The sequence below is a fragment of the Amblyraja radiata genome, chromosome 5, assembly GCF_010909765.2.
Source record: "Amblyraja radiata isolate CabotCenter1 chromosome 5, sAmbRad1.1.pri, whole genome shotgun sequence".
In the NCBI taxonomy this organism is placed as follows: Eukaryota; Metazoa; Chordata; class Chondrichthyes; order Rajiformes; family Rajidae; genus Amblyraja; species Amblyraja radiata.
The window spans coordinates 29,265,519-29,289,099 of NC_045960.1; the positions used below are offsets into that span (position 1 = coordinate 29,265,519).

The 23,581-nt window shown below is 44.9% G+C and overlaps 1 protein-coding gene across 5 annotated transcripts in view; it reads left to right on the forward strand.

Moving 5' to 3' along the window:
• Nucleotides 1-23,581, forward strand: part of ankrd6 (ankyrin repeat domain 6) — a 113,215-nt gene that overhangs the window by 70,310 nt on the left and 19,324 nt on the right. For all 5 annotated transcript variants that reach the window (XM_033020860.1, XM_033020865.1, XM_033020864.1 and 2 more), the window contains 6 exons: nt 13,285-13,383; nt 16,695-16,793; nt 18,838-18,936; nt 20,351-20,449; nt 21,146-21,244; nt 22,902-23,000. In XM_033020860.1, the coding sequence (XP_032876751.1) occupies nt 13,285-13,383; nt 16,695-16,793; nt 18,838-18,936; nt 20,351-20,449; nt 21,146-21,244; nt 22,902-23,000 (594 nt within the window). The remainder of the gene's footprint in view (nt 1-13,284; nt 13,384-16,694; nt 16,794-18,837; nt 18,937-20,350; nt 20,450-21,145; nt 21,245-22,901; nt 23,001-23,581) is intronic.

Genomic DNA, 23,581 nt, shown 5'->3' on the forward strand with positions numbered 1-23,581 from the left:
GCCCACAAATACTTCAGACACTTGTCCTTTCCAATTTCCTAAGAGTAGATCAAGCTCTGCCCTCTCCCTTTATGGCCCTCAACATATTGCCTGAGGACATTTTCCTGAACACATTTGCAAATTCCTCTCTGTCTAATCCCTTGGCACTATGACAATTGCAGTCTACATTAGGAAAGTTGAATTCCCCTACTATGTCAACTCTATTAGTCTTGCTGCTGCCGCCAAGCTCCTGCCGTATTTGTTCTTCTAAGGGTTGAGCTGACGATGGAGTTGCGGAGGGAACAGTAGGCGTTCACACGTGTCTCCTCAGTACCCCACAGCTCCACCCTTGCTCCCCCTCCGCCTTGTTGTAACAGGAACAGAGTCTCCCTTGTCCTCACCTTTCACCCCATCAGCCGTCGCATACAACACATAATCCGCCGACATTTTTGCCACCTCCAACGGGATCCCACCACTAGTCACATCTTCCCATCTCCACCCCTCTCCACCTTTCACAGAGATTGTTCCCTCTGCAACTCCCTGGTTAACTCAACCCTTCCCACCCAAACCATCCCCTCCCCAGGTACCATTCCCTGCAACCACAGTAGGTGCAACATCTGTCCCTCTACCTCCTCCCTCGATTCTGTTCAAGGACCCCGACAGTCCTTCCAGGTTAGGCGCAGGTTCACTTGCACCACCTCCAACCTCATCTACCGTATCCATTGTTCAAGGTGTGAACTCTTATACATCGGCGAGACCAAGTGTAGACTGGGCGATCGTTTCACTGAACACCTTCACTCAGTCCGCCTGAACCTCATGATCACCCGGTTGCTCAACACTTTAGTTCCCCTTCCCATTCCCAAAGTGACCTTTCTGTCCTGGGCCCCCTCCATTGTCAGAGTGAGGCCAAATGCAAATTGGAGGAATGGAATCTCATATTTCGCTTGGGCACCCTACAACCTTACACCCAATAGGGTGATCATAGTGGCGCAGCGGTAGAGTTGCTGCCTTACAGCGAATGCAGCACCGGAGACCCGGATTTGATCCCGACTACGGATGCTGTCTGTATGGAGTTTGTACATTCTCCCCGTGACCTGCGTGGGTTTTCTCTGAGATCTTCGGTTTCCTCCCACACTCCAAAGACGTGCAGGTTTGTAAGTTAATTGGCTTGGTAAATGTAAAAATTATCCCTCGTGGGTGTAGGATAGTGTTAATGTGTGGGGATCACTGGTCGGCGCGGACCCGGTGGGCCGAAGGGCCTGTTTCCGCGCTGTATCTCTAAACTAAACTAAACTAAACCCAGTGGTATGAATATTGATTTCTCTAACTTCAAGTAAACCTTGCATCCCCCCTCTCTCCATCCTTCCACCACCCAAGTAGCACCAGCTTCAAAGTCGTCTTGTTGAGTCTCATTGTAACTCATTCTCACCTGACACACAGCTAACAATGGCCTGTTCCCGTTATCTTCGTTACTTTTTTGCAAATCTTTAATTCATTGTTCTATATCTCTCTACATCATCGTCTACATCTCTCCTTTCCCTCTTCCCTGACTCTCGGTCTGAAGAAGGGTCTCGACACGAAACATCACCTATTCCTTTTTTGCAGAGATGCTGTCTGACCCACTGAGTTACTCCAGCTTTTTGTGTCTGTGTTCGGTTTAAGCCAGCATCCTTCCTGCACACTATGTTTACATATTCTGTTGTGCTGCTGCAAGTGAAAATTTCATTTTTCTGTTTGGGACATATGACAATAAAACACTCCTGGCTCCTTATCCTTGTAATCTTCAACTCTACGCAGGCTTTCTGCAGATCACAAATGGATTCTGTTTTTACAGATGTCCATGAGTAGATTTTGTCCAAAAGTCGGAAAAATATACAACATCATTCAATAGGGTAACTGAAGCTCTAAAGTATTGTAATGGATGGTGTTGAAAAGGGTCAAATAATATGAACATTTATTTCCTTCCACTGCCCAGTAACTACGGTACAGAATCAGGACATCCCACACTGAGTGGCTGCTTTAGATGGGCATGGTGTCCCAGTGGATGTGACATTGCTTAAAGAGTATGGATGAATGTATCAATAGAGGTGATTGCATCTCAATTTCTAAAACAACTCTCTTAAGTGGCCTCTGACTGTGAAACTGGCAGCCTGTGTCCTTCAGAGACGATGGTGTGTGATTACTGCAGAGAGGCAGCATGTAATCTGGTATTTTTTCCCAAGAATGGTTCTCGTTTGAATTTAGTTATAGTTATGGGAGTTTGTCCATATGTCCAGGCTGTGCTAGTGTTAAACCTGATCTCCCGGTGGCTCAGCACTTCAACTCCCCCTCCCATTCCGAATCCGACCTTTCTGTCCTGGGCCTCCTCCATGGCCAGAGTGAGGACCACACGAAATTGGAGGAGCAGCACCTCGTATTCCGCTTGGGCAGTCTGCACCCCAGCGGCTTGAACATTGACTTCTCCAATTTCCGGTAGCCCTTGCTGTCTCCTCCCCTTCTCAGCTCTCCCTCAACCCTCTGGCTCCTCCTCTTCCTTTCTTCTTCCCGTCCCCCCCCCCCCCTCCCACTCTACATCAGTCTGAAGAAGGGTTTTGGCCCGAAACTATGTCTATTTCCTTCGCTCCATAGATGCTGCCGCACCCGCTGAGTTTCTCCAGCACTTTTGTCTACATTAAATTCCCATTGTTAGTTTAGTTTTAGTTTAGAGATACAACGCAGAAACAGGCCATTCGGCCCATCGACCAGTGATCACTGCGCATTAACACTACCGCACACACGCACACACACACACACACACAGGGCACAATTAAAAACAAAATAAATCAAACCAATAAACTTACCAACCTGTACATCTTTGGAGTGTGGGAGGAAACCGAAGATCTCAGAGAAAACCCACGCAGGTCAAGGGGAGAACATACAAACTCCGTACAGACAAGCACCCATAGTCAGGATCGAACCTGGGTCTCAGGCGCTGTAAGGCAGTAGCTGTACCGCTGCACCACCGTGCCGCCCTTCTGTAATCAGTGGTTTTTATACACACACAGTGTTGTCTGCCTGAAACACATTCCAAGACGTGATGGTGGTGGCCAATACAACAGTGGCGTTTAAGAGGTTTTTGGATAGGCACCTTGATGTACAGGGAATGGTATATGGATTATGTGCAGGCTTACTTTAGACTTAGTTCCTCCCACACTGTTGAGTGCATCGGGCAGCAAGCGTTAGCCATTCTGTTCCGTTATGTGCGACGTCTTCCACCCTCGATAGGCTTGTGTCCCAGGCTTCCAAATCCTTCTGGAATGTTCGCCTCCATGTGAGTTTTGGTCGGCCTCTTTTCCTTCTTCCGTCAGGTTGCCATGTCATTGCTATCTTAGGTGACATTCTGAGTACATGTCCTGCAAATTTCATCCTGCGTACCTCTATGTCCTGGCTGAGAGGCTTTGTTGCAGTTTCACGGTAGATCTCCTCGTTTGTGATGTGGTCTCTGTAGCTAGTCCTCAGGATCTTCCTCAAGCAACGTGTTGGAATGCATCCAATTTATTTTTCATCTTCACATTGATTTTCCATGTCTCACTGGCATAGAGGGCTGTAGGGAGGACTACGGACTGGAAGAGCTTGACTTTTAGCATCTTGGATATCTAGACCATATTGGCTGTATTCTTCTGAAGACTGTTGCAGCTTTACCAATTCGAGAGTTGATGTCGACCTCTATCCATCTGCTGTGGACATGCTGCCAAGATAGGTGAATCTTGTGGCGTTTTCCACAGGTTCTCCATTGATTATCAGTTGGTCTATTGGCTGCTGGTCTCCAGTCTGCATGGTCTTAGTCTTCTGGCAGCTGATCTTTAATCCAACCTTTGATGTATTCTCCTCCAGAGAGGTTGTCATCGCTTGAAGGGCGTGTCTCGACTCTGCTAGTAGTGTAATGTCATCGGCAAAATCTAGGTCTGTGAGGCGTCTGTCTTCCTGTTCTCCACGGTATTCCAAAGTCAGGTTTGTGCAGGCAGATAGATAAAAGTTTGGTTTGGCATCATGTTCGGCATAGACATTGTGGGTGTTCGGGTCTGTTACCGTGCTGTACATTTCTGTTTTATATGTTTGTTAGGGTACAGTAAATGGGAGGTCAAATGGCAATCAAATTAGCAAAGGACCTTATAAGTTTGTTGTTGATAGAATTGTAACCAAAAACAAAATGAAAAGTTACCTGGTGCCAGACTTGCTGGGACAAACTCTCTGCTATTAGTAATGGTGTCTGTTTACTTCCTCTCTCTGTTGTTCAGGTTTCATGTTGCTCTTTTTGCATGACCACCCCATGCTCCTTTCGCTCTCGTGCTACAGAACACTTATCTCCTTGTGCTTCAGTGTCAGCTAGGCTCCAAGTAAAGATTCATTACATGAACAAAGTTGTTGACCTGAAATGTTAAATCTGCAGCCTCTCTTCATTGCTGTCTCAGCTGCTGAATATTTCCAGCTAAGCTTGCATTCCTTCGAACATAGAAGGTTAACTGGGTTTCGTAAGATTTTGTAACAAAGTGTTGGAGCTTTTCCATCAGTGGGGGAACGTACGACAAGGGGACATTTTTCACACAGAGAGTGGTGAATCTGTGGAATTCTCTGCCACAGAAGGTAGTTGAGGCCAGTTCATTGGCTATATTTAAGAGGGAGTTAGATGTGGCCCTTGTGGCTAAAGGGATCAGGGGGTATGGAGAGAAGGCAGGTCAGGATACTGAGTTGGATGATCAGCCATGATCATATTGAATGGCGGTGCAGGCTCAAAGGGCCGAATGGCCTACTCCTGCACCTATTTTCTATGTTTCTATGACATGACCATAAAATGGGAGCCTGACTGTTCAGGATGGACGCTAAGAAACACTTCTTCACGCAAAGACTGATAGAACATAAAACAGCACATACACAACTATTTCAACGCTTAAGAAACATTTGGACAGGTACATGGATAGGACAGGTTTGGAGGGATACGGGCCAAATGCAGGCAGGTGTGACTAGTATAGATGGGACATGTTGGTCGTTGAGGGTGAGTTGGACTGAAGGACCTGTTTCCACACTATGACTCTACATAAATCCCATTGCCCACAACCACGCAGTATAGACTGAAGTTTATCTCAGATTCTATGATTTTTTGTAATGTTTAAAAAATGCAGAATAAACGAATGAATGAATGAATGAATAAGTTTATTGGCCAAGTATTCACATACAAGGAATTTGCCTTGGTGCTCCGCCTGCAAGTGACAACATGACATACAGTAACAGTTAGGAATGACACATAAAGCATTAAACATTAATAATAAAACATCATGTGAATTAAATAAAATACCTCAGCGAAAGGAGGCTACAGATTTTTGGTTATTGAGTAGAGCTACTACCCGTGGAAAAAAAGCTGTTTTTATGTCTGGCTGTGGCAGCTTTGACAGTCCGGAGTCGCCTTCCAGAGGGAAGTGATTGAAAGAGTTTGTGGCCAGGATGAGAGGGGTCAGAGATGATCTTACCCGCTCGCTTCCTGGCCCTTGCAGTGTACAGTTCGTCAATGGAGGGAAGGTTGCAGCCAATAACCTTCTCAGCTGATCGAACGATTCGCTGCAGCCTCCGGATGTCGTGCTTGGTGGCTGAGCCAGAAGGCGAGGACAGACTCTACGATGGCCGTATAGAATTGGACCATCAATGCCTGTGGCAGATTGTGCTTCCTCAGCTGCCACAGGAAGTACATCCTCTGTTGTGCCTTTTTGACTGTGGAGTCGATGGTGGCCCCCCATTTAAGGTCCTTGGAGATGATGGTTCCCAGGAACTTAAAAGACTGTTGATGATGAGGGGAGGGGGAACTCTCCTAAAGTCTATAATCAATTCCACTGTCTTAAGACTATTGAGCTCCAGGTTGTTGCGATGGCACCAGGACACCAGCTGTGTCACTTCCTGTCTGTAGGCAGATTCCTCCCCAACCTAGATCAGTCCAACCAGGGTTGTGTCGTCCGCAAACTTGAGAAGCTTGACAGATGAGTCAGTGGGGGTGCAGTCATTGGTGTAGAGAGAGTAGAGGAGAGGGGAGAGTACGCACCCTTGTGGTGCTCCTTTGCTGCGGGTTTGCGGGTCCGAGATGTGCTTTCCTAGCCTCACATGCTGCTTCCTGTCTGTCAGGAAGTTGGTGATCCACTGCCGGAGGGGTTCAGGCACAGTCAACTCGGAAAGTTTGGAGTGTAGTAACTCTGGCACAATGGTGTTGAATGCAGAGCTAAAATCAACAAACAAAATCCTTGCATATGTCCCCTGACAGTCTAGGTGCTGGATGATGAAGCGCAGGCCCAGGTTGACTGTGTCATCCACAGATCTATTGGCCCGTTATGCAAACTGCAGAGGGTCCAGCAGTGGGTTAGTGATATTTTTCAGCTTGGCCAGCACAAACCTTTCAAGGGTCTTCATTCAGATTCAGATTCAGATTCAGATTCAATTTTAATTGTCATTGTCAGTGTACAGTACAGAGACAACGAAATGCATTTAGCATCTCCCTGGAAGAGCGACATAGCAAATGATTTGAATAAATAATAATAAGTGATAATAAGTGTCCGGGGGGTGGGGGGGTGATTAGCAGTCACCGAGGTACGTTGTTGAGTAGAGTGACAGCCGCCGGGAAGAAGCTGTTCCTGGACCTGCTGGTTCGGCAACGGAGAGACCTGCAGCGCCTCCCGGATGGTAGGAGGGTAAACAGTCCATGGTTGGGGTGAGAGCAGTCCTTGGCGATGCTGAGCGCCCTCCGCAGACAACGCTTGCTTTGGACAGACTCAATGGAGGGGAGCGAGGAACCGGTGATGCGTTGGGCAATTTTCACCACCCTTTGCAATGCTTTCCGGTCGGAGACAGAGCAGTTGCCATACCATACTGTGATGCAGTTGGTAAGGATGCTCTCGATGGTGCAGCGGTAGAAGTTCACCAGGATCTGAGGAGACAGATGGACCTTCTTCAGTCTCCTCAGGAAGAAGAGACGCTGGTGAGCCTTCTTGATCAGAGTTGAGGTATTGTGGGTCCAAGAGAGGTCATCGGAGATGTTGACTCCCAGGAACCTGAAGCTAGAAACACGTTCCACCTCCGTCCCGTTAATGTGGATGGGGGTGTGTGCCGCCCCTGGACTTCCTGAAGTCTACAATGAGCTCCTTGGTCTTCTTGGAGTTAAGGGCCAGGTTGTTGTCAGCGCACCATGCTGCTAAGTGCTGGACCTCCTCCCTGTAGGCCGACTCATCGTTGTTGCTGATGAGGCCAATCACCGTTGTATCATCTGCATACTTGATGATGGTGTTAGTACCATGTACAGGTGTGCAGTCATAGGTGAAGAGGGAGTAGAGGAGGGGGCTCAGCACACAGCCCTGTGGAACGCCGGTGTTCAGGGTGAGGGTTGAAGAGGTGTGCTTGTCTAACCTAACAGACTGGGGTCTGTTGGTTAGAAAGTCCAGTATCCAGTTGCAGAGGGAGGGGTCGATGCCCAGGTTACCGAGTTTGGTGATCAGTTTTGATGGTATAATGGTGTTGAATGCTGAGCTGTAATCGATGAACAGCATTCTTACGTAAGTGTCTCTGTTGTCGAGGTGGGAGAGGGCGGAGTGAAGTGCCGTTAAGATGGCATCCTCCGTACTCCTGTTCTTGCGGTAGGCAAACTGATAGGGATCCAGTGTGGGGGGTAGGCAGCTTTTGAGGTGTGCCAGGACCAGCCTCTCGAAGCACTTGGTGATGATGGGGGTAAGTGCAACTGGGCGGAAGTCGTTGAGGCTTGCCGCCGTGGAGTGTTTTGGCACTGGCACGATGGAGGTGGTTTTAAGGCACGTGGGGACAACTGCTTGGGCAAGTGACAGGTTGAAGATGTCAGTCCAGATGTCTGTCAGCTGCGCAGCACAGGCCCTGAGCACGCGCCCGGGGATGCCGTCAGGGCCAGCAGCTTTACGTGCATTAGTCCTACTCAGTGCCACGAATACGTCGTAGGGGGTGAGTGTGAGGGGTTGGTGATCGGCAGGTAGCACAGCCTTGATGGCTGTCTCTAGATTGTCCCTGTCGAAGCGGCCATAGAAGTGGTTAAGCTCCTCAAGGAAGGAGGCGTCGCTGGATGTGGGGGTGGTGTTGGTGGGTCTATAGTCCGTGATGGCCTGGATGCCTTGCCACATGCGTCGGGGGTCGGAGTTGTTGTTGTTCATGACTACAGAGGTCAGTGCGACAGGCCTGTAGTCATTATGACCAGTAATCCTTGCATTTTTGAGTAAAGGAACAATAGTGGAGACTTTGAAGCAGGCAGGGACAGTACAGGTTTGCAGGGACTGGTTGATGTCTGTCAAATACCTCTCAATAAAAGGAGCTAATTTTTTTAAAAGCTCCACATTTAAAGAGCTGAAAGTAATGATCATGCACAGCACCACACTGGAATGTAATTGCACAGATGTCAGCCCTGCTTGAAAGTTAGTAACAGGGGCTTTTTTAACTTTGTTGTTCAGGAATAAATGGTCTGGGTTTTCACGGTGGGTGGGAAATTCCTCATTTGGCAAAAACTATTGAATGATCATCATTTCTGCCTGCAGTCTTTGGCACCGATTCTGCCAAACCAAAGCAACAGCATTGGCTTGAAGCTAGGACACGTATAATCTCCTGATGAGGCAAATATGACTGCAACTGCTTTGACATTTCAAAGAGGAAATGCATGTACATATGTGTAGCAGTGAAAACACTTGCCCAGGGTTGCTCTCATTATGAGATTTAAATCGCACTGCTGGAGCAATGATGATTATTTTAAACAAACAACTAAGAAGGCATTCTGTAATTAAAAATCCCAAAGTTTCCTTCCTGCAAAAATTACCAATACACCGATTCTTCCATTTACAAAACGATTGTATGTCTGAACAAATGTTTCATTGAGGTGAAACTTGCAAAGGACATTTCCCATTGATTTTGATGTGAAATCTTTGGTTAGTTTCTATGAGGTCATTATTTTCTGTCCAGGAAAATCCAAACACGTACATCAGGAGTATTTCCAACGGTAAACTATAATATTGTAACTAGCCATCGCCGATCAACTGGACTCTGACAACTTGCGTTCAGTTTCCAGACACACTTTATTTACTCGTGCTCAAGGAGATCAGCACAGTCCCAGTTACTGCACTACTCTGAAATTCCACTCGTAGTAGTCAATTTTTATACAGATTATCACCCTTAAAATTGAGCGCACAATACGTTCTCAAAACACTAATAGAAACAGAGAGACATAGAAAATAGGTGTAGGAGCAGCACCACCATTCAATATGATCATCCGAAATCAGTACCCCATTCCTGCTTTCTCCCCATATCCCTTGATTCCGTTAGCCCTAAGAGCTGTATCTAACTCTCTCTTGAAAACATCCAGTGAATTGGCCTCCACTGCCTTCTGTGGCAGAGAATTCCACAGATTCACAACTCTCTGGGTGAAAAAGTGTTTTGTCATCGCAGTCCTAAATGGCCTACCCCTTATTCTTAAACTGTGACCCCTGGTTCTGGACTCCCCCAACATCGGGAACATTTTTCCTGCATCTAGCCTGTCCAATCCCTTAAGAATTTTATGTTTCTATAAGATACCCTCTCATCCTTCTAAATTCCAGGGAATATAAGCCTAGTCGATCCATTCTTTCATCCATTCTTTCTAATATAAATGCAATAACATTAATACAAGTAAAACTACATGCTATGTAATACTTTCTTTAATTTTCAGTCAGGATGACTATAAAGAACCTTGTATCAAGGAATGCGTACAGGTCGTTGTAAAGAACCTTGTATCAAGGAATGCGTACAGGTCGTTGTAAAGAACCTTGTATCAAGGAATGCGTACAGGTCGTTGTGCTGTACAGCAATCTTAACCTTTGCCATACTGCAGTTTCCACAACCTCATGGTATTTTAGGAAAAATCCGTAAACCAGTCAGTTGTACAGTGAGGAATGCCCGTATCGCCAAGGGCCAGAGGGGGTGCCAGGCTACGTGGAATGCCTGTTTCGCCAAGGGCCAGAGGGGGTGCCAGGCTACGTGGACAACAAGATTGTTTTTGAAGATATATTTGAAGGAAGGTCAGGGTGGAGCAGTCTAGATAATTGTGCCAGTGTTTGGGACCAGGGTCAATGAAGATTCTGCCACTGAAGGTAAGAGCAGAGAATGGGAAAGTGTAGAGGAGGCCTGAGGTGGAAGAGTAGAATGTAAAGATAGAAGGAAACAAGTTCATGGATAGGTTTGTAAATAAAACTGTATTCTGTTCCGTAGCATGAAACTAAAGCTGAGAGATTATGGCTGTTGGGAAAGATTGGACTTCTTTCACAAAGCGTGAAGGCTGAGGAATGAGCGAGTAAAGACTTGTTGGATGATAAGTTTTGGATTGGTTGGAACCTGTCAAACAGCCATGGACAGCCTGGTGGCGCAGCAGTAGAGTTGCTGCCTTACCGTGCCAGAGGCCAGGGTTCGTTCCTGACTATGGGTGCTTGTCTGTACGGAGTTTGTACGTTCTCCACCTGACCTGTGTGGGTTTTCTCTGGGAAGCACTGGTTTCCTCCAACACTCCAAAGATGTACATGTTTGTAGGTTATTTGGCTTGGTATCATCGTAAATTGTCCCTAGTGTGTGTAGGATAGTGTTAGTGTGCGGGGATCGCTGGTCAGGTCAGACTCGGTGGGCCTGTTTCCGCGCTCTAAACTAAACTAGTCCATGTTCAAAGTATGATCCCATTTATTAGTCAGTGTTAAACCTAAAGAACAATTCAGGTGGAAAATTCTTAACGGCGAGTGTGGTTAGAATATGGAGCCCGCTACCATTAGGAGTAATGAGCCCGTGTTACAGAAACATTGAAGGGGGAGCTGATTAAACACCGGATTGAGAGGGGGTAATGGTATTAGTGGGTATACATGCAAAAAAGTGAAAAGTGAATCACGTGGAACGTAAATAACAAAAGATCTATTGTGCCATTGGTCTGATTTTGTGCAGTATTTACCCAATAATAGTTAGGAATCCTTTGTAATGCTTTGTGAAAATGGGATGCCATTTATGCTTGTTAGAAGAGGCAGTGGAGGTGAGGTCTATCCATCAAAAATCTGGATCAGTCCCAGTTTGTAAGTGCAGGAAGGAACTGCAGATATTGGTTTAAACCAAAGATAAACACAAAAAGCTGGAGTAACTTCAGTCTGATGAAGGGTCTCAACCTGAAATGTCACCTATCCATGTTCTCCAGTGATGCTGCCTGACCCACTGAGTTACTCCAGCGTTTTGTGTCTATCTGCCCAATGTGTAACATGCCCAACTTGAGATCAGTGAATACACTATTGGTAGAGGGTGAAGCTGTTCCAAAGGCTTCTCTATTTATGTTGCTGTAAAGCAAAATAGACCAAACCAGACCGCTACTGTGGAAGTTGTCTGAGTGTTATTCGCAGGAGATTTCAGGAAAATAGAAGGGTTGGACAGAGCACCATAAACGGTATGCTTGGTGCTGTGATTTGGGTAAAAGGGACTCAGAATGGGAAGAATGGGAGAGGTAGTCATTCGGGTTAAAAATAATGTAGAAACAAGGAATTGCAGATGCTGCTTTACAAAGAAAAGACGCACAGTGCTGGAGTAACTCAGCAGGTCTGGCAGCATGCCTTGAGAACATGGAATGGGGATGTTTCGGGTCGAGACTTCTTCAGACTGATTGGGAGGAGCGGGGTTGGGCTGGGAAGGAGAAACGCATTCAGTCTGAAGAAGGGTCCCAACCCGGAACGCCACCTATCCATGTTTTTGAGAGATGCAGCCAGACCCACAGAGTTACTCCAGCACTTTGTGTCTTTTTTTTAAATGGGTAAAACTAAAACATTTGAAAAGTTTAGGGAGGAAGGATACTGAAAAGGACAATGGAATTGAATGTGTACTCCTAGGGATAATGAAAGTAGGCTTGAAGGTTGGTGGGAGAGTCGGAACCTGAGGCTGGGGATATTTCAAGACAGACAGGTAATCATTCAGTGGTAAGAATCATTTTGTGCTCCATGCTCCCACGGATACCACAGGAATCCATCCTTATGCCCCTGTCCCACTTAGGAAACCTGAACAGAAACCTCTGGAGACTTTGCGCCCCACCCAAGGTTTCCGTGCGGTTCCCGGAGGTTTTTGTCAGTCTCCCTACCTGCTTCCACTACCTGCAACCTCCGGGAACCGCACGGAAACCTTGGGTGGGGCGCAAAATCTCCAGAGGTTTCCGTTCAGGTTTCCTAAGTGGGACAGGGGCATATCAAACAGCTTCCTTAAAAAATTTGTGAAGTTCGGCATGTCCCCAACAAATCTTACCAATTTCTACAGATGGCCGTAGAAAGCATTTTATCGGGATGCATCACAGCATGGTTTGGGAACTGCTCCATCCAAGAACACAAGAAATTGTTGAGAATTGTGGACGCAGCTCAGACCATCACACAAACTACCCTCCCTTCCATTGACTCCATCTACACTTCACGCTGCCTCGGCAAGGCCACCAGCATAATCAAAAATGATCTCATCCTGGGTACTCCCTGTTCTCCCCTCTCCCATCGAGCAAGAGCAACAGAGGTGTGAAAATGCCAAAGTCCAGATTGTGGGACCATTATATGTAAGCAGAATCGAGAAGGTTTTGCAATGGAAATCCGGAAATATCTTTTTGAAAGGAGACGTTGGCATAACAATTGTATGAGGCGCCGTGGAGGAGTGGGGCAGAGTGACGAGCTTGTTCAGAGATCTGGAACAGGCACAGAGTGTGCTGCCTCCCACCATATGCTGCATTAGGTTTTTAAAGTACATCGAATGAAACAAAGGGACAACACACAGGTGAAAAATAAAAGTACGTCTGGAATGATTGTACACGGATGGGCTGTATTTGAGCACAGATTTAAGGATTGATATGAATCCTGAAATTCTCCAATTTATAAATTGGATAAATTGGATAAATTTATAAACAGCATGGAAACAGGCCTTTCCCCCCACCGAGTCCGCACTGACCAGTGATCCCTGCATGTTAACACTATCCTACATACACAATGGACAATTTTACATTTATAAAGCCAAGTAACCTACAAACCTGTACGTTCTTTGGAGTGTGAGAGGAATACGAAGATCTCGGAGAAAGCCCACGGGGAGAACATACAAGCCCCGTACAGACAGCACCCGTAGTCAGGATCAAACCCGGGCCTCCGGTGGCACAAGCGCTGTATGGCAGCAACTCTACCGCTGCACCACTGGGCCGCCAGGGTCTTCAGGTCAGAAAGGAGTGTTCAAAAGGAAGTATTAAACTCTTCTCATTGTTCCATTTTCTTACAGCATGGGCGTACCGCGCTGCATCTGGCTGCCTACAAGGGCCACATTGATGTTGTACGAATTCTACTGAAAGCAAGTTGTGATCTAGACATCCAGGATGATGTAAGTGACAAGACTCTCCTCATCAACTTTCCTTGTTTCCCAAACTTCTGTTCCACACGTGCCTCACAGCCAAGATTGCTTTGGACAGTGATTGGTAGAATCTCAGGAAATAATTAGCTGTTGCACCATGAATTGTCAAAACTGGGATAATTTATATTGAAAGATTTGCCAACACATAGTTCTCAATGCACCTGCTTTCCCTGCGGGCTTTCATAGTAGATTTAGACTTGGTGATATTCCAGTCATGTATCTGCCATAGGGGTGGGGGTAAATGTTTTTTTCAAGAGGAAGTTTAGTTTAGTTTAGGAAGTTTACTTTGCTATAGTATGCTATGTTTCATTGACAGTAAAACTCTGTTCACCAGTCAAGAGTGTTTAATTGTCATATGTACTGAAATTGAGCAATGAAATCGTTCCTTAATCCAACACCCTCAGGATATTGGTGATGCTGGGCTTGCAGATTTTCCAGAGTATTGGATGTTATTCTGTTAATACTCCAACACACTTTTAACTCGCTTTTCTTTAGATGTTACGCAGTGGAATAATACATTTTCCATTGAACCCCTTTCCTCGGTTACACTAAGCTTTAAAAATACGCATCTTTAGTTTCGGGGATATAGTGCGGAAACAGGCCCTTTGGCCCATCGAGCCCGCACCAACCGGCGACCCCCGCACACTAACACTATCCCACACATACTTGGGACAATTTACAATTTTATCAAGCCAATTAACCTACAAATCAGTACGTCTTTGGAGTGTGGGGGGGAAACCGGAGCTCCTGGGGAAAACCCACGCAGGTCCCGGGGAGAACGTACATATTCTGTTCAGACAGCACCCGTAGTCGGGATCGAACCTGGGTCTCTGGCGCTGTAAGGCAATAACTCTACCACTGTATATCAGTTAAAGAAAACATACCCATCCTAAAATCTGTGTTTCAACAAGATTTCTGTGCTTAATGTTAAGCTAGTCATTATATTGCCATAAAGATGAATAATTAAGACATTACACCAAATTATGGTGGATATATGATTGTCAATTTGATAAAAAAATATTTTTTAAAACCAGTTTGAATTGCGGTTGCCGTGGTCCGGAGATAAACTACTCTGGCTTTCTTTGAAATATTTGGAGGAGGCCCAGGACAGAAAGGTCGGATTTGGAATGGGAGGGGGAGTCGAAGTGCTGAGCCACAGGGAGGTCAGGTTGGTTAATGTGGACCGAGCGGAGGTGTTCGGCGAAAAGATCGCCAAGCCTACACTTGGTCTCACCGATGTAGATCAGCTGACATCTAGAGCAGCGGATGCAATAGATGAGGTTGGAGGAGGTGCAGTTGAACCTCTGTTGCACCTGGAACGACTGAGAGTGGACCATCGGTGAGGGAGTGGACCATCGGTGAGGGAGTGGACCATCGGTGAGGGAGTGGACCATCGGTGAGGGAGAGGGCCGTCGGTGAGTGCCGGTGGTCGGCCAAGGACGGATCCATGTGAGTCCCGGTGGTCGGTGGAGGACGTGCCGCCGAGAGCAAAGAGGGGAGGGGGGGGAGGGAGATGGTTTATATTGAATACTTTTGTAACTTTGTAGGAACCCTTTACGTTGCGACTCTTGCATACTTGCACTTAATGCAAATACAGTATTTCACTGTACCAAGTACACGTGACAATAAAGTATCAATCAAGCAATAGCTTGAGCATTCTGTATTTACAAATCCTCGGTCTGGACCTATTTAGCCTCCTTCAAAATGCTGCAGTAACACAGCGGGACAGGCAGCATCTCTGGAGTGAAGGAACGGGTGACGTTTTGAATCGAAACCGTTCAGACTAGTTAGGGAAAAGGGAAATGAATGGTTAGGGATAAGAGAAATGAGAGATATAGACGATGATGTAGAGAGATAAAGAACAATGAATGAAAGATATGCAAAAAAGTAACGATGATAAAGGAAACGGGCCGTTGTCAGCTGTTTGTTGGGTGAAACCAAGAAGCTGGTGCGACGGGCAGGGGAGAGCCTCCTTCTATCTCCTAAGAGGAAGAAGATTGGCCTTTTTTGCCTTCCATCAGTGAGGAATGTGTGGAATCCCCTATGGTGGATGTTTATGTTAACTTTTATGTATTTGTGTGTCTTGCTGCTTTTTTTGTATGGCGGTATGGTAATTCGTACATCGCTGGACCTTAATTGGTACACGTGACAATAACAGACCTTTGAAACCTTTGAATCAGGATCAAACTTTTGCAAATTGTTTGTTGCATTTAACTTCTTTGAAATGATGAGTTGAGGTGCTACAATGCATCTAAGGTCCCAGCAACATTAAATGTCATCAACTGAATTCCCTATAGTTTTGAAGTGTTTCTATTTGATTAATTGCGAGATAACAAAAGTTAGCTGACATCTGACCTCTAGTGGCAAATAGTGGAATCGCTATGATTTTGAAGCATTTGCAATGGATAACACAATCCATGTAGATAATAGTGTTCCCCAGTTAACTTATCATTGAAAGCAACTCCATGAGTTTCCTGTAATTTGTATAAGATCAACAAGCATTGTGTAAGATAAATGAGATAAAAGCAAAATATTCCAGTTGATGTGAAATGAGAACTGAGTGAGGAATATTTTAATTGAGTTGTCTGTTAGTCAATTAGTTTAAAAGGTACACAAAATTGCTGGAGGAACTCAGCGGGTGCAGCAGCATCTATGGAGCGAAGGAAAAAGGCGACGTTTCAGGCCGAAACCCTTCCTCAGACTGATGGGGGGTGGGGAAAGAAAGAAGGAAAAAGGGAGGAGGAGGAGCCCGAGGGCGGGCGGATGGGAGGGTGGGAGGAGACAGCTAGAGGGCGAAGGAAGGGGAGGGGACAGCACAGGCTAGCCAAATTGGGGGAGTCAATTAGTTTAGTTTAGATTAGAGATACAGTGCGGAAACAGGCACTTCGGCCCACCGAGTCCACACTGATCAGCGATCCCCGCACATTAACACAATCCTACACGTGCAAGGGACAATTTATATTTATACCAAGCCAGTTAACCTACAACTCTGTATGTCTTTGGAGTGTGGGAGGAAACCGAAGATCTCGGAAAAAAATCCCACGCGGTTGCGGGGAGAATGTAAAACTCCGAACAGACAGCACCCATAGTCTGGATCGAACCCGGGTCTCCGGCGCTGCAAGCGCTGTTAGGCAGCAACTCTACCGCTGCGCCACCGTGCCGCCCATGCCAATCTTGACATAAGATTGGAAGATGTCCAATTATCAAACATGCAAACTCTGATCTTGCTCTCATAACTATGTACATTTATTCCTTGTTTGATCTTTGATTCTGTTTGACAGAGTGATCAAACAGCTCTACACCGGGCGGCCGTCGTGGGTAACGCAGAGGTTATCTCAGCACTCATTCTCGAGGGGTGCTCTCTAGACCGGCAGGACAAGGTGAGGGACAACTGCAGCAAATATTTCTACACATTGAATGCTTAACTTTCTTATGAAAACTGAATCCAAAACACATAATTTACCAATAATTTACCAGCTAAATAGAGTCTCGCCCGGTGAGGACATTGATGCAATATTTATTATTTTGGTGAATCTGTGGAATTCATTGCCACAGAAGGCTGTGCTAGGCCAAGTCAGTCATTTTTAAGGCAGGGATAGATTCTTGATTAGATGTCAAGAGTGTTTTATTGTCAAGTGTCACAGATAGAACAATGAAATTCTTACTTGCTGCAGCACAACAGAATATGTGAACATAGTTCACTGTAAACAATATAATAAACGAGAGAGGAAAAATGTTCAGTGTGTGTGCATATATACATACACACACACACACACACACACACACACACACACATATATTTAAGTATGGGTGTCAGGGGTTATGGGGAGAAGGCTGGAGAATGGGATTAAGAGAGATTGATTGAATGGCGGAGTAGACTTGATGGGCTGAATAGCCTAATTCTGCTATCACTAAAGATCTTATCATCTTATTGGAAATAAATAGACCATATGGTGCAAGAGAGCATCTCACAGTTGACAAGAACTGAGAGAGGTTAATTTACATCATAACTTGGGTCTGAGTTGAGAATATTTGATGGTGACATTATGCTCAAAACATCCCATATTTCCATAAAATATTCCTTTAAATATCCAAGGAAAACTTTTTGATTCTTAACTACCAAAGATGGTAATCTCCAGCAAGAGTATTTTATTGTCAGGTAGACAAAAATGCTGGAGAAACTCAGCGGGTGCGGCAGCATCTATGGAATGAAGAAAATAGGCAACGTTTCGGCCCGAAACGTTGCCTATTTCCTTCGCTCCATAGATGCTGCCGCACCCGCTGAGTTTCTCCAGCATTTTTGTCTACCTTCGATTTTCCAGCATCTGCAGTTCCTTCTTGAACGTGTGTTTTATTGTCATATTTCCCAGACCGAACAATGAAAATCTTATTTGCAGTGGCACAATAGAATATGTGGATGGAACTGCACATGTTGGTTTACACTGAAGATAGACCCAAATGCTGGAGTAACTCAGCGGGACAGACAGCATCTCTGGAGAGCAAGGGATGTGTCGAGACCCTCCTGCAGACTGAGAGTCAGAGGAGAGGGAGACTAGAGAAATGGAAGGGTGAGGTATGAAGACATCAGATCAAAGCAGACGATGATCAAAGAAATGTAGAATGGTTCATTGTTAGCAGGGGGGAGAAGGTGACAACGAGGCATACAATCAGTAAAATTAATCAGGAGAACAGTGGAACTAGTGGGAGAACCAGGGTGTGAAGGGAAACTAGGGAGAGAGGGAAAGCAAGGGTTAGTTGAAGTTAGAGAGATCATTATTCATACCGCTGGGTTGTAAGCAGCCCAAGTGTGCGTGTGCGTGTGTCTGCCTCTCCAATTATCAAGATCATCAAGATCCACATTGACATGAAATTCCATTGACGCTGCCACATGTACACAATGCCCACAACCCCACTGGGTCAACATGCTGGGATTCTGGCATTGTGGGAGCCTATTCACCACACTGACAGGTATTCATTCTGAAGTACTTGCCATCAAGCTCTCGGGCAATTTAAAAAAGGGGAACAAATGGCTCCTATGCCAGTGTAGGAAGGAAATTCTGATGCTGGTTTAAACCAAAGATAGACACAAAATGCTGGAGTAACTCAGCGGGACAGAAGGAATGGGTGACGTTTCGGGTTGAGACCCTTCTTCAGACGGCCAGTCTGAACCCAAAACGTCACCCATTCCTTCTCTCCAGAGATGCTGCCTGTCCCACTGAGTTTCTCCAGCATTTTGTGTCGCGATGTCAGTGATGGCCAAACTCAAAAGTGACTATTAAATAAAAACAAAAAGTATTAAACACTTTTTTTAAAAAGATACTGAGTTGCGCTGTGAAAAGTAGCAGCCACGAGTTTGCAACATGTTACCCTGAGTCTCCGATACTTCAGCTAAAGCCTTTTCTGTCAATTTTGGTTGTGTCTTAGGATGGTAACACTGCTCTACATGAAGGTAGCTGGCATGGATTCAGTCAGTCCGTCAAACTCGTGGTCAAAGCAGGAGGAAACGTCCATGCAAAAAATCAGGTTGGAATAAAGATTCCATTTTTGGATGACTTGTATTTATCTAAATTAAGAATTCCAATGGTCTGTGTAATGGAGTTTGGTGACCAGTGGTGTAAAACAAACTTCAAAAGAAGTAAAGATCGTGAGGGATTTTGAATGGGCAGCTGATCAGATAATGTCATTTACTCCATTTCCCAAATGTAGCTTAGTTTAGTTTATTATAAGTATGACAGATTCCATTGTGCCTCTACATAGTTGATGTGCCAATGGGTCTGCTCTATATATTCACTAAGCCATCACATCATAATTTTACATTAGAATTGGCCAACGAAGGATTCATTTGGAGTGTAGTCAGTCTTCTGCAAAACCAGAGCATGACTTGCTGACCTGTGCTTGAATCCTTCATTACAGCCCTCCAGTGGATGAGGGGAAACTAACATTGGTTTTCCAAGTAACTGGCATGCTTTATTTCACCATGGCAACTCCAACAACCATACGATACTTGACTTATTACAAAAAAACTACCTGTCAAATTAACTTCCTCCCCAATTTTCTTGAAAGCTTAACAAACAAAGTCAATCAGTTGAATAGAAGACACAAGGTGCTGGAATAACGCAACAGGTCAGGCAGCATCTCTGGAGTAACAAGGACAGGTGATCTTTCGGGTCAGGAACCTTCTCCAGGCCCCGTTTCGGGTTGGGACCCGTCTCCAGCCTGAAGAAGGGTTCCTGACTAGAAACGTCACCTATCCAGGCAATCCGTGTTAATGGGTTATAAACGTCACAAAGAAATACTATCTTGTGTCATGAATACTTACACAGTTCGATGTATTTTTTCTTTTCACTTTTGTTTTTAAGGAAATACAGTATTTTTACTTTCTGAAAGCAACATTTTAAATATCTGATACATTTGAAACTACTTGCAATGGAATTTTCCTTTGCATGACCGTAGCAGTATAGTTTAGAGAATACAGCGCAGAAACAGGCCTTTTGGCCCACCGGGTCCGCGCCGACCAGCGATCCCCACACATTAACGCTATCCTACACACACTGGTGACAATTTGCACTTATACCGAGCCAATTAATCTACAAACCTGTACCTCTTTGGAGTGTGGGAACAAACCAAAGATCTCGGAGAAAACCCACGAGGTCACGGGGAGAACGTACAAACTCCATACAGACAGCTCCCGTAGTCGGGGTTGAACCCGGGTCTCTGGCGCTGCAAGCGATGTAAGGCAGCAACTCTACTGCTGCACCACTGTTCCGCCCTTAAAGGGTGGGTTTAAGCAGGTTTGACCACTGCTGAGAATGATAGCTGGGCTACAATTATTAAATCGATATGCCGAAGCACACAATTAAATGCTTTTAAAACCAAGCTTAATCTTCGCATAAAATTGCAATGTTTAGTAACTTATTATTTTTCTGTCTCCCTTAAGGCAGGCAACACAGGTCTCCATCTGGCCTGTCAGAATGGTCATTCCCAGAGCTCTCGCGTGCTGTTACTGGGAGGGTCCAGGCCTGACATTAAGAACAGTGTAAGTGAGGGTCGGCTCAGCTGCATTTATAGGCCCCTCGTGCTGTACGTGGGGATTACGTGCTTGAATAGCAGCGCGTATTTTGACAACTGGTAAATTAAACGTATAAGCGACAACGCTGTCAGGAGTAAATTAGAGTGCGTTATTCCAAAAATACAAGTACATAAATCAAAGCTTTGGTATTAAAGGAACAAGCGCGTTATTTCAAAAACGCATAAATCGAACATGCTTAAAACGCAAGATACCTGGATTCATATTTGGTGTTCTTCTCGTTTTTATTGTTCAGTACTTAGTTTGTACTCAACCTAACTTAGAGCTGAAGTCATCATCATACAGCGTGGAAACAGGCCTTTCGGCCCAACTAGCCCACACCGACCAACATGTCCAATCTACACGTCCCACCTGCCTGTGTTTGGCCCATTTCCCTCCAAACCTGTCCTATACATGTACCTGTCTAATTGTTTCTTAAACATTCCAATAGTCCCTGCCTCAACTACCTCCTCTGGCAGCTCACTCCATACACCCTCCACCCCTTGTGTGAAAAAGTTGCCCCTCAGATTCCCATTAAATCTTTCCAACCTCACCTTATATTTATGTCCTCTGGTTCTCGATTCCCCTACGTTGGGCAAGAGACGCTGTGCGTCCACCCGATCTATTCCTCTTGTGATTTTAAACAGAAATGTTTCTCTCTTGCAGATGGGTGACACGTGTTTACACATTGCAACTCGTTACAATCACGTGACTATTATACGAATCCTCCTGAGTGCTTTCTGTTCTGTCAGTGAGAGGAACCAGGTCAGTGTGCAAGACTGAAACTATGCTCTCATTTATTGTAATGGGCCTGCTGTCCCGCATAGGCGATTTGTCAGGCAACTGGAATGGCGTCTGTCAGAGTGGAACACACACAGACACACACACATCGCTTCCTTCACCAGCCCGTTATACAGGAGGGGGGTGAGAAGGAATGGAGACAGCTTTTAAGAAGCCAGAGATACACGGCTGTAAAGTTCGGCGGACATTTAACATTACTGGTCGGTTCCTTGGTTCTGAAAACTACTGCATTCATTTTTTTCCCCCAATGAGCCAATGAAATTCACCGGTCAGCACTGGCTACAACCTACGAGAACCTTCGACCTCCTGGCAACCCACTAGGACCTCCTGGCAACCCACCTACGGCACGAGAATTCTCGCTACCCTCCATGGTGGCTTCATGATGGTCACCGCAAATTTTTCAACATGTTGAAAAATTAGCGGCGACCATAATGAAGTCGCGACTAGTTCCCAGAATGCGTGAACTCCTCACGATCATGAAGGCGACTCCCCGGCAACCACCCGCGAACATGTGGCGACCAGATGGCGACCGCATGGTCTCCTGCAGTCGCCTAAAAAGTCGCCTAAGTGGGACAGGCCCATTAGTCTGACATTTTCATAGTTGATGGATTCTGAATGATAAGATGACCACTTATCAAATGGATCATCTTATCATTCAGAATCTATCATCTATTAAATGAAGATAGCAGGTAATTAAAGATGTAGACAGAAAGCAGTAAAAAAAATGTTTCATTGTAAATGAAATACTGTTTACAATTTAATGTAAAATGTGTCAAGCAAATTGCTATATTTCATTTGTGTTGCATACAACATTCTCAAGCTTATAAATATATCAGTTAGTAACTATATTTTTGTTTCAAAGAACAATTCAGTTTCAATTAAAACTAATTAGAATTTATGTTCTGATATCAGTCCAAAACGCAAAGGTACAAACTTCAGCTTTATCAGGTGCATCTGAATTACTCTCCTAGGTGTTCCAACACACTGATCATGATTTGCTGATTATTACACAGTAACCTTGATTTGTTGAATTATTTTGACTTGACCTGACCTACACGATTGGCTTTCAAATAATGCAAATCCTGAGAGTAAGTTCATATATTCCAAATACAAACAAGATGAGAAATAGGATCAAATTTCACCTCAAAACTACAAATTCATCTTGTAGCATTGTGCTATCCTATTTTCAGTATGATGCGTGCTTTGCAGTTTAACCCTACAGTTTGCTAGAAGGAGGAATTTCAGGCCTATCATTTCCAATCATCAAATGTAACCCAAATCACCAATTTTGAAGTGAGGACTCTTGGGATCACGCCACCCCTCGTCTGAAAGTACCAATTCCTGTGTTTTCATTTGAAATACTAAACTGAAGATGCTACTATTTAGATTTTCCCTCCACCTCTACTGTTTAAACACAATCACTATGTCCTCCTGAATAGATTTCTTGCTTTTGCATTCTGCACAACAACAAGATCTACGCTTCCAATCATTATTTAGAATTTTTCAAGCTGGCCCTAAACTGACAAATAATTTGCTAGATTTCTCTCGTTGCCATTTCTATCTTCAAACATAGCTGTGATAATACTCTGTGAACTTGTTCTAAATGGACCTCTAATTGTAGGCTGGAGATACACCTCTCCACATAGCTGCCGCCCTCAACCACAAGAAAATAGCCAGACTCTTACTGGAAGCAGGAGCAGATGGGAGCATCATTAACAACGTAAGTCGTTCTTCCTGCTGCACTTAATGAACTCTTGGCAGTACTGTTTTTTCACACTGTTTTTGATTTTCTGTTTTTGGATTGAATTCTGTTTTTAATTTGTGTCACTGTGATGTCTTTAATTACTTGTTTTATTCCGATTATATGTTTTTATTCCGATTACTATGTAAGGTGTCCTTGAGATGTATGAAAGGCGCCCATTAAATAAAATTTATTATTATTATTACTGTATGTGGATTGGCATAAAGGAAAGCAGTTTTGGCTTGGTTTCCTGCAGCATTTGCTCACGGTTTATATCCAGGTACTCAGTTCTTTTTGAAACAGCTCAATGGATTCATAAGTGCTAAAGCGCAGATTCAATTTGGAGATTTTCCTAAATACTTTGAAATATCCTTTCACTCCAGCTTTTTGTGTCGCATATTGAATGTCGTAAATTACCTCAGTGGAAGAGGTGGCACAGTGGTAGAGTCTTACAGTGCCAGAGACCCTGGCTCAATCCTGTTTATGGGTGCTGTCTGTACGGAGTTAGTACGTTCTCCCTTTGACCACGTGGGGTTTCTCTGGGCACTCCAGTTTCTTCC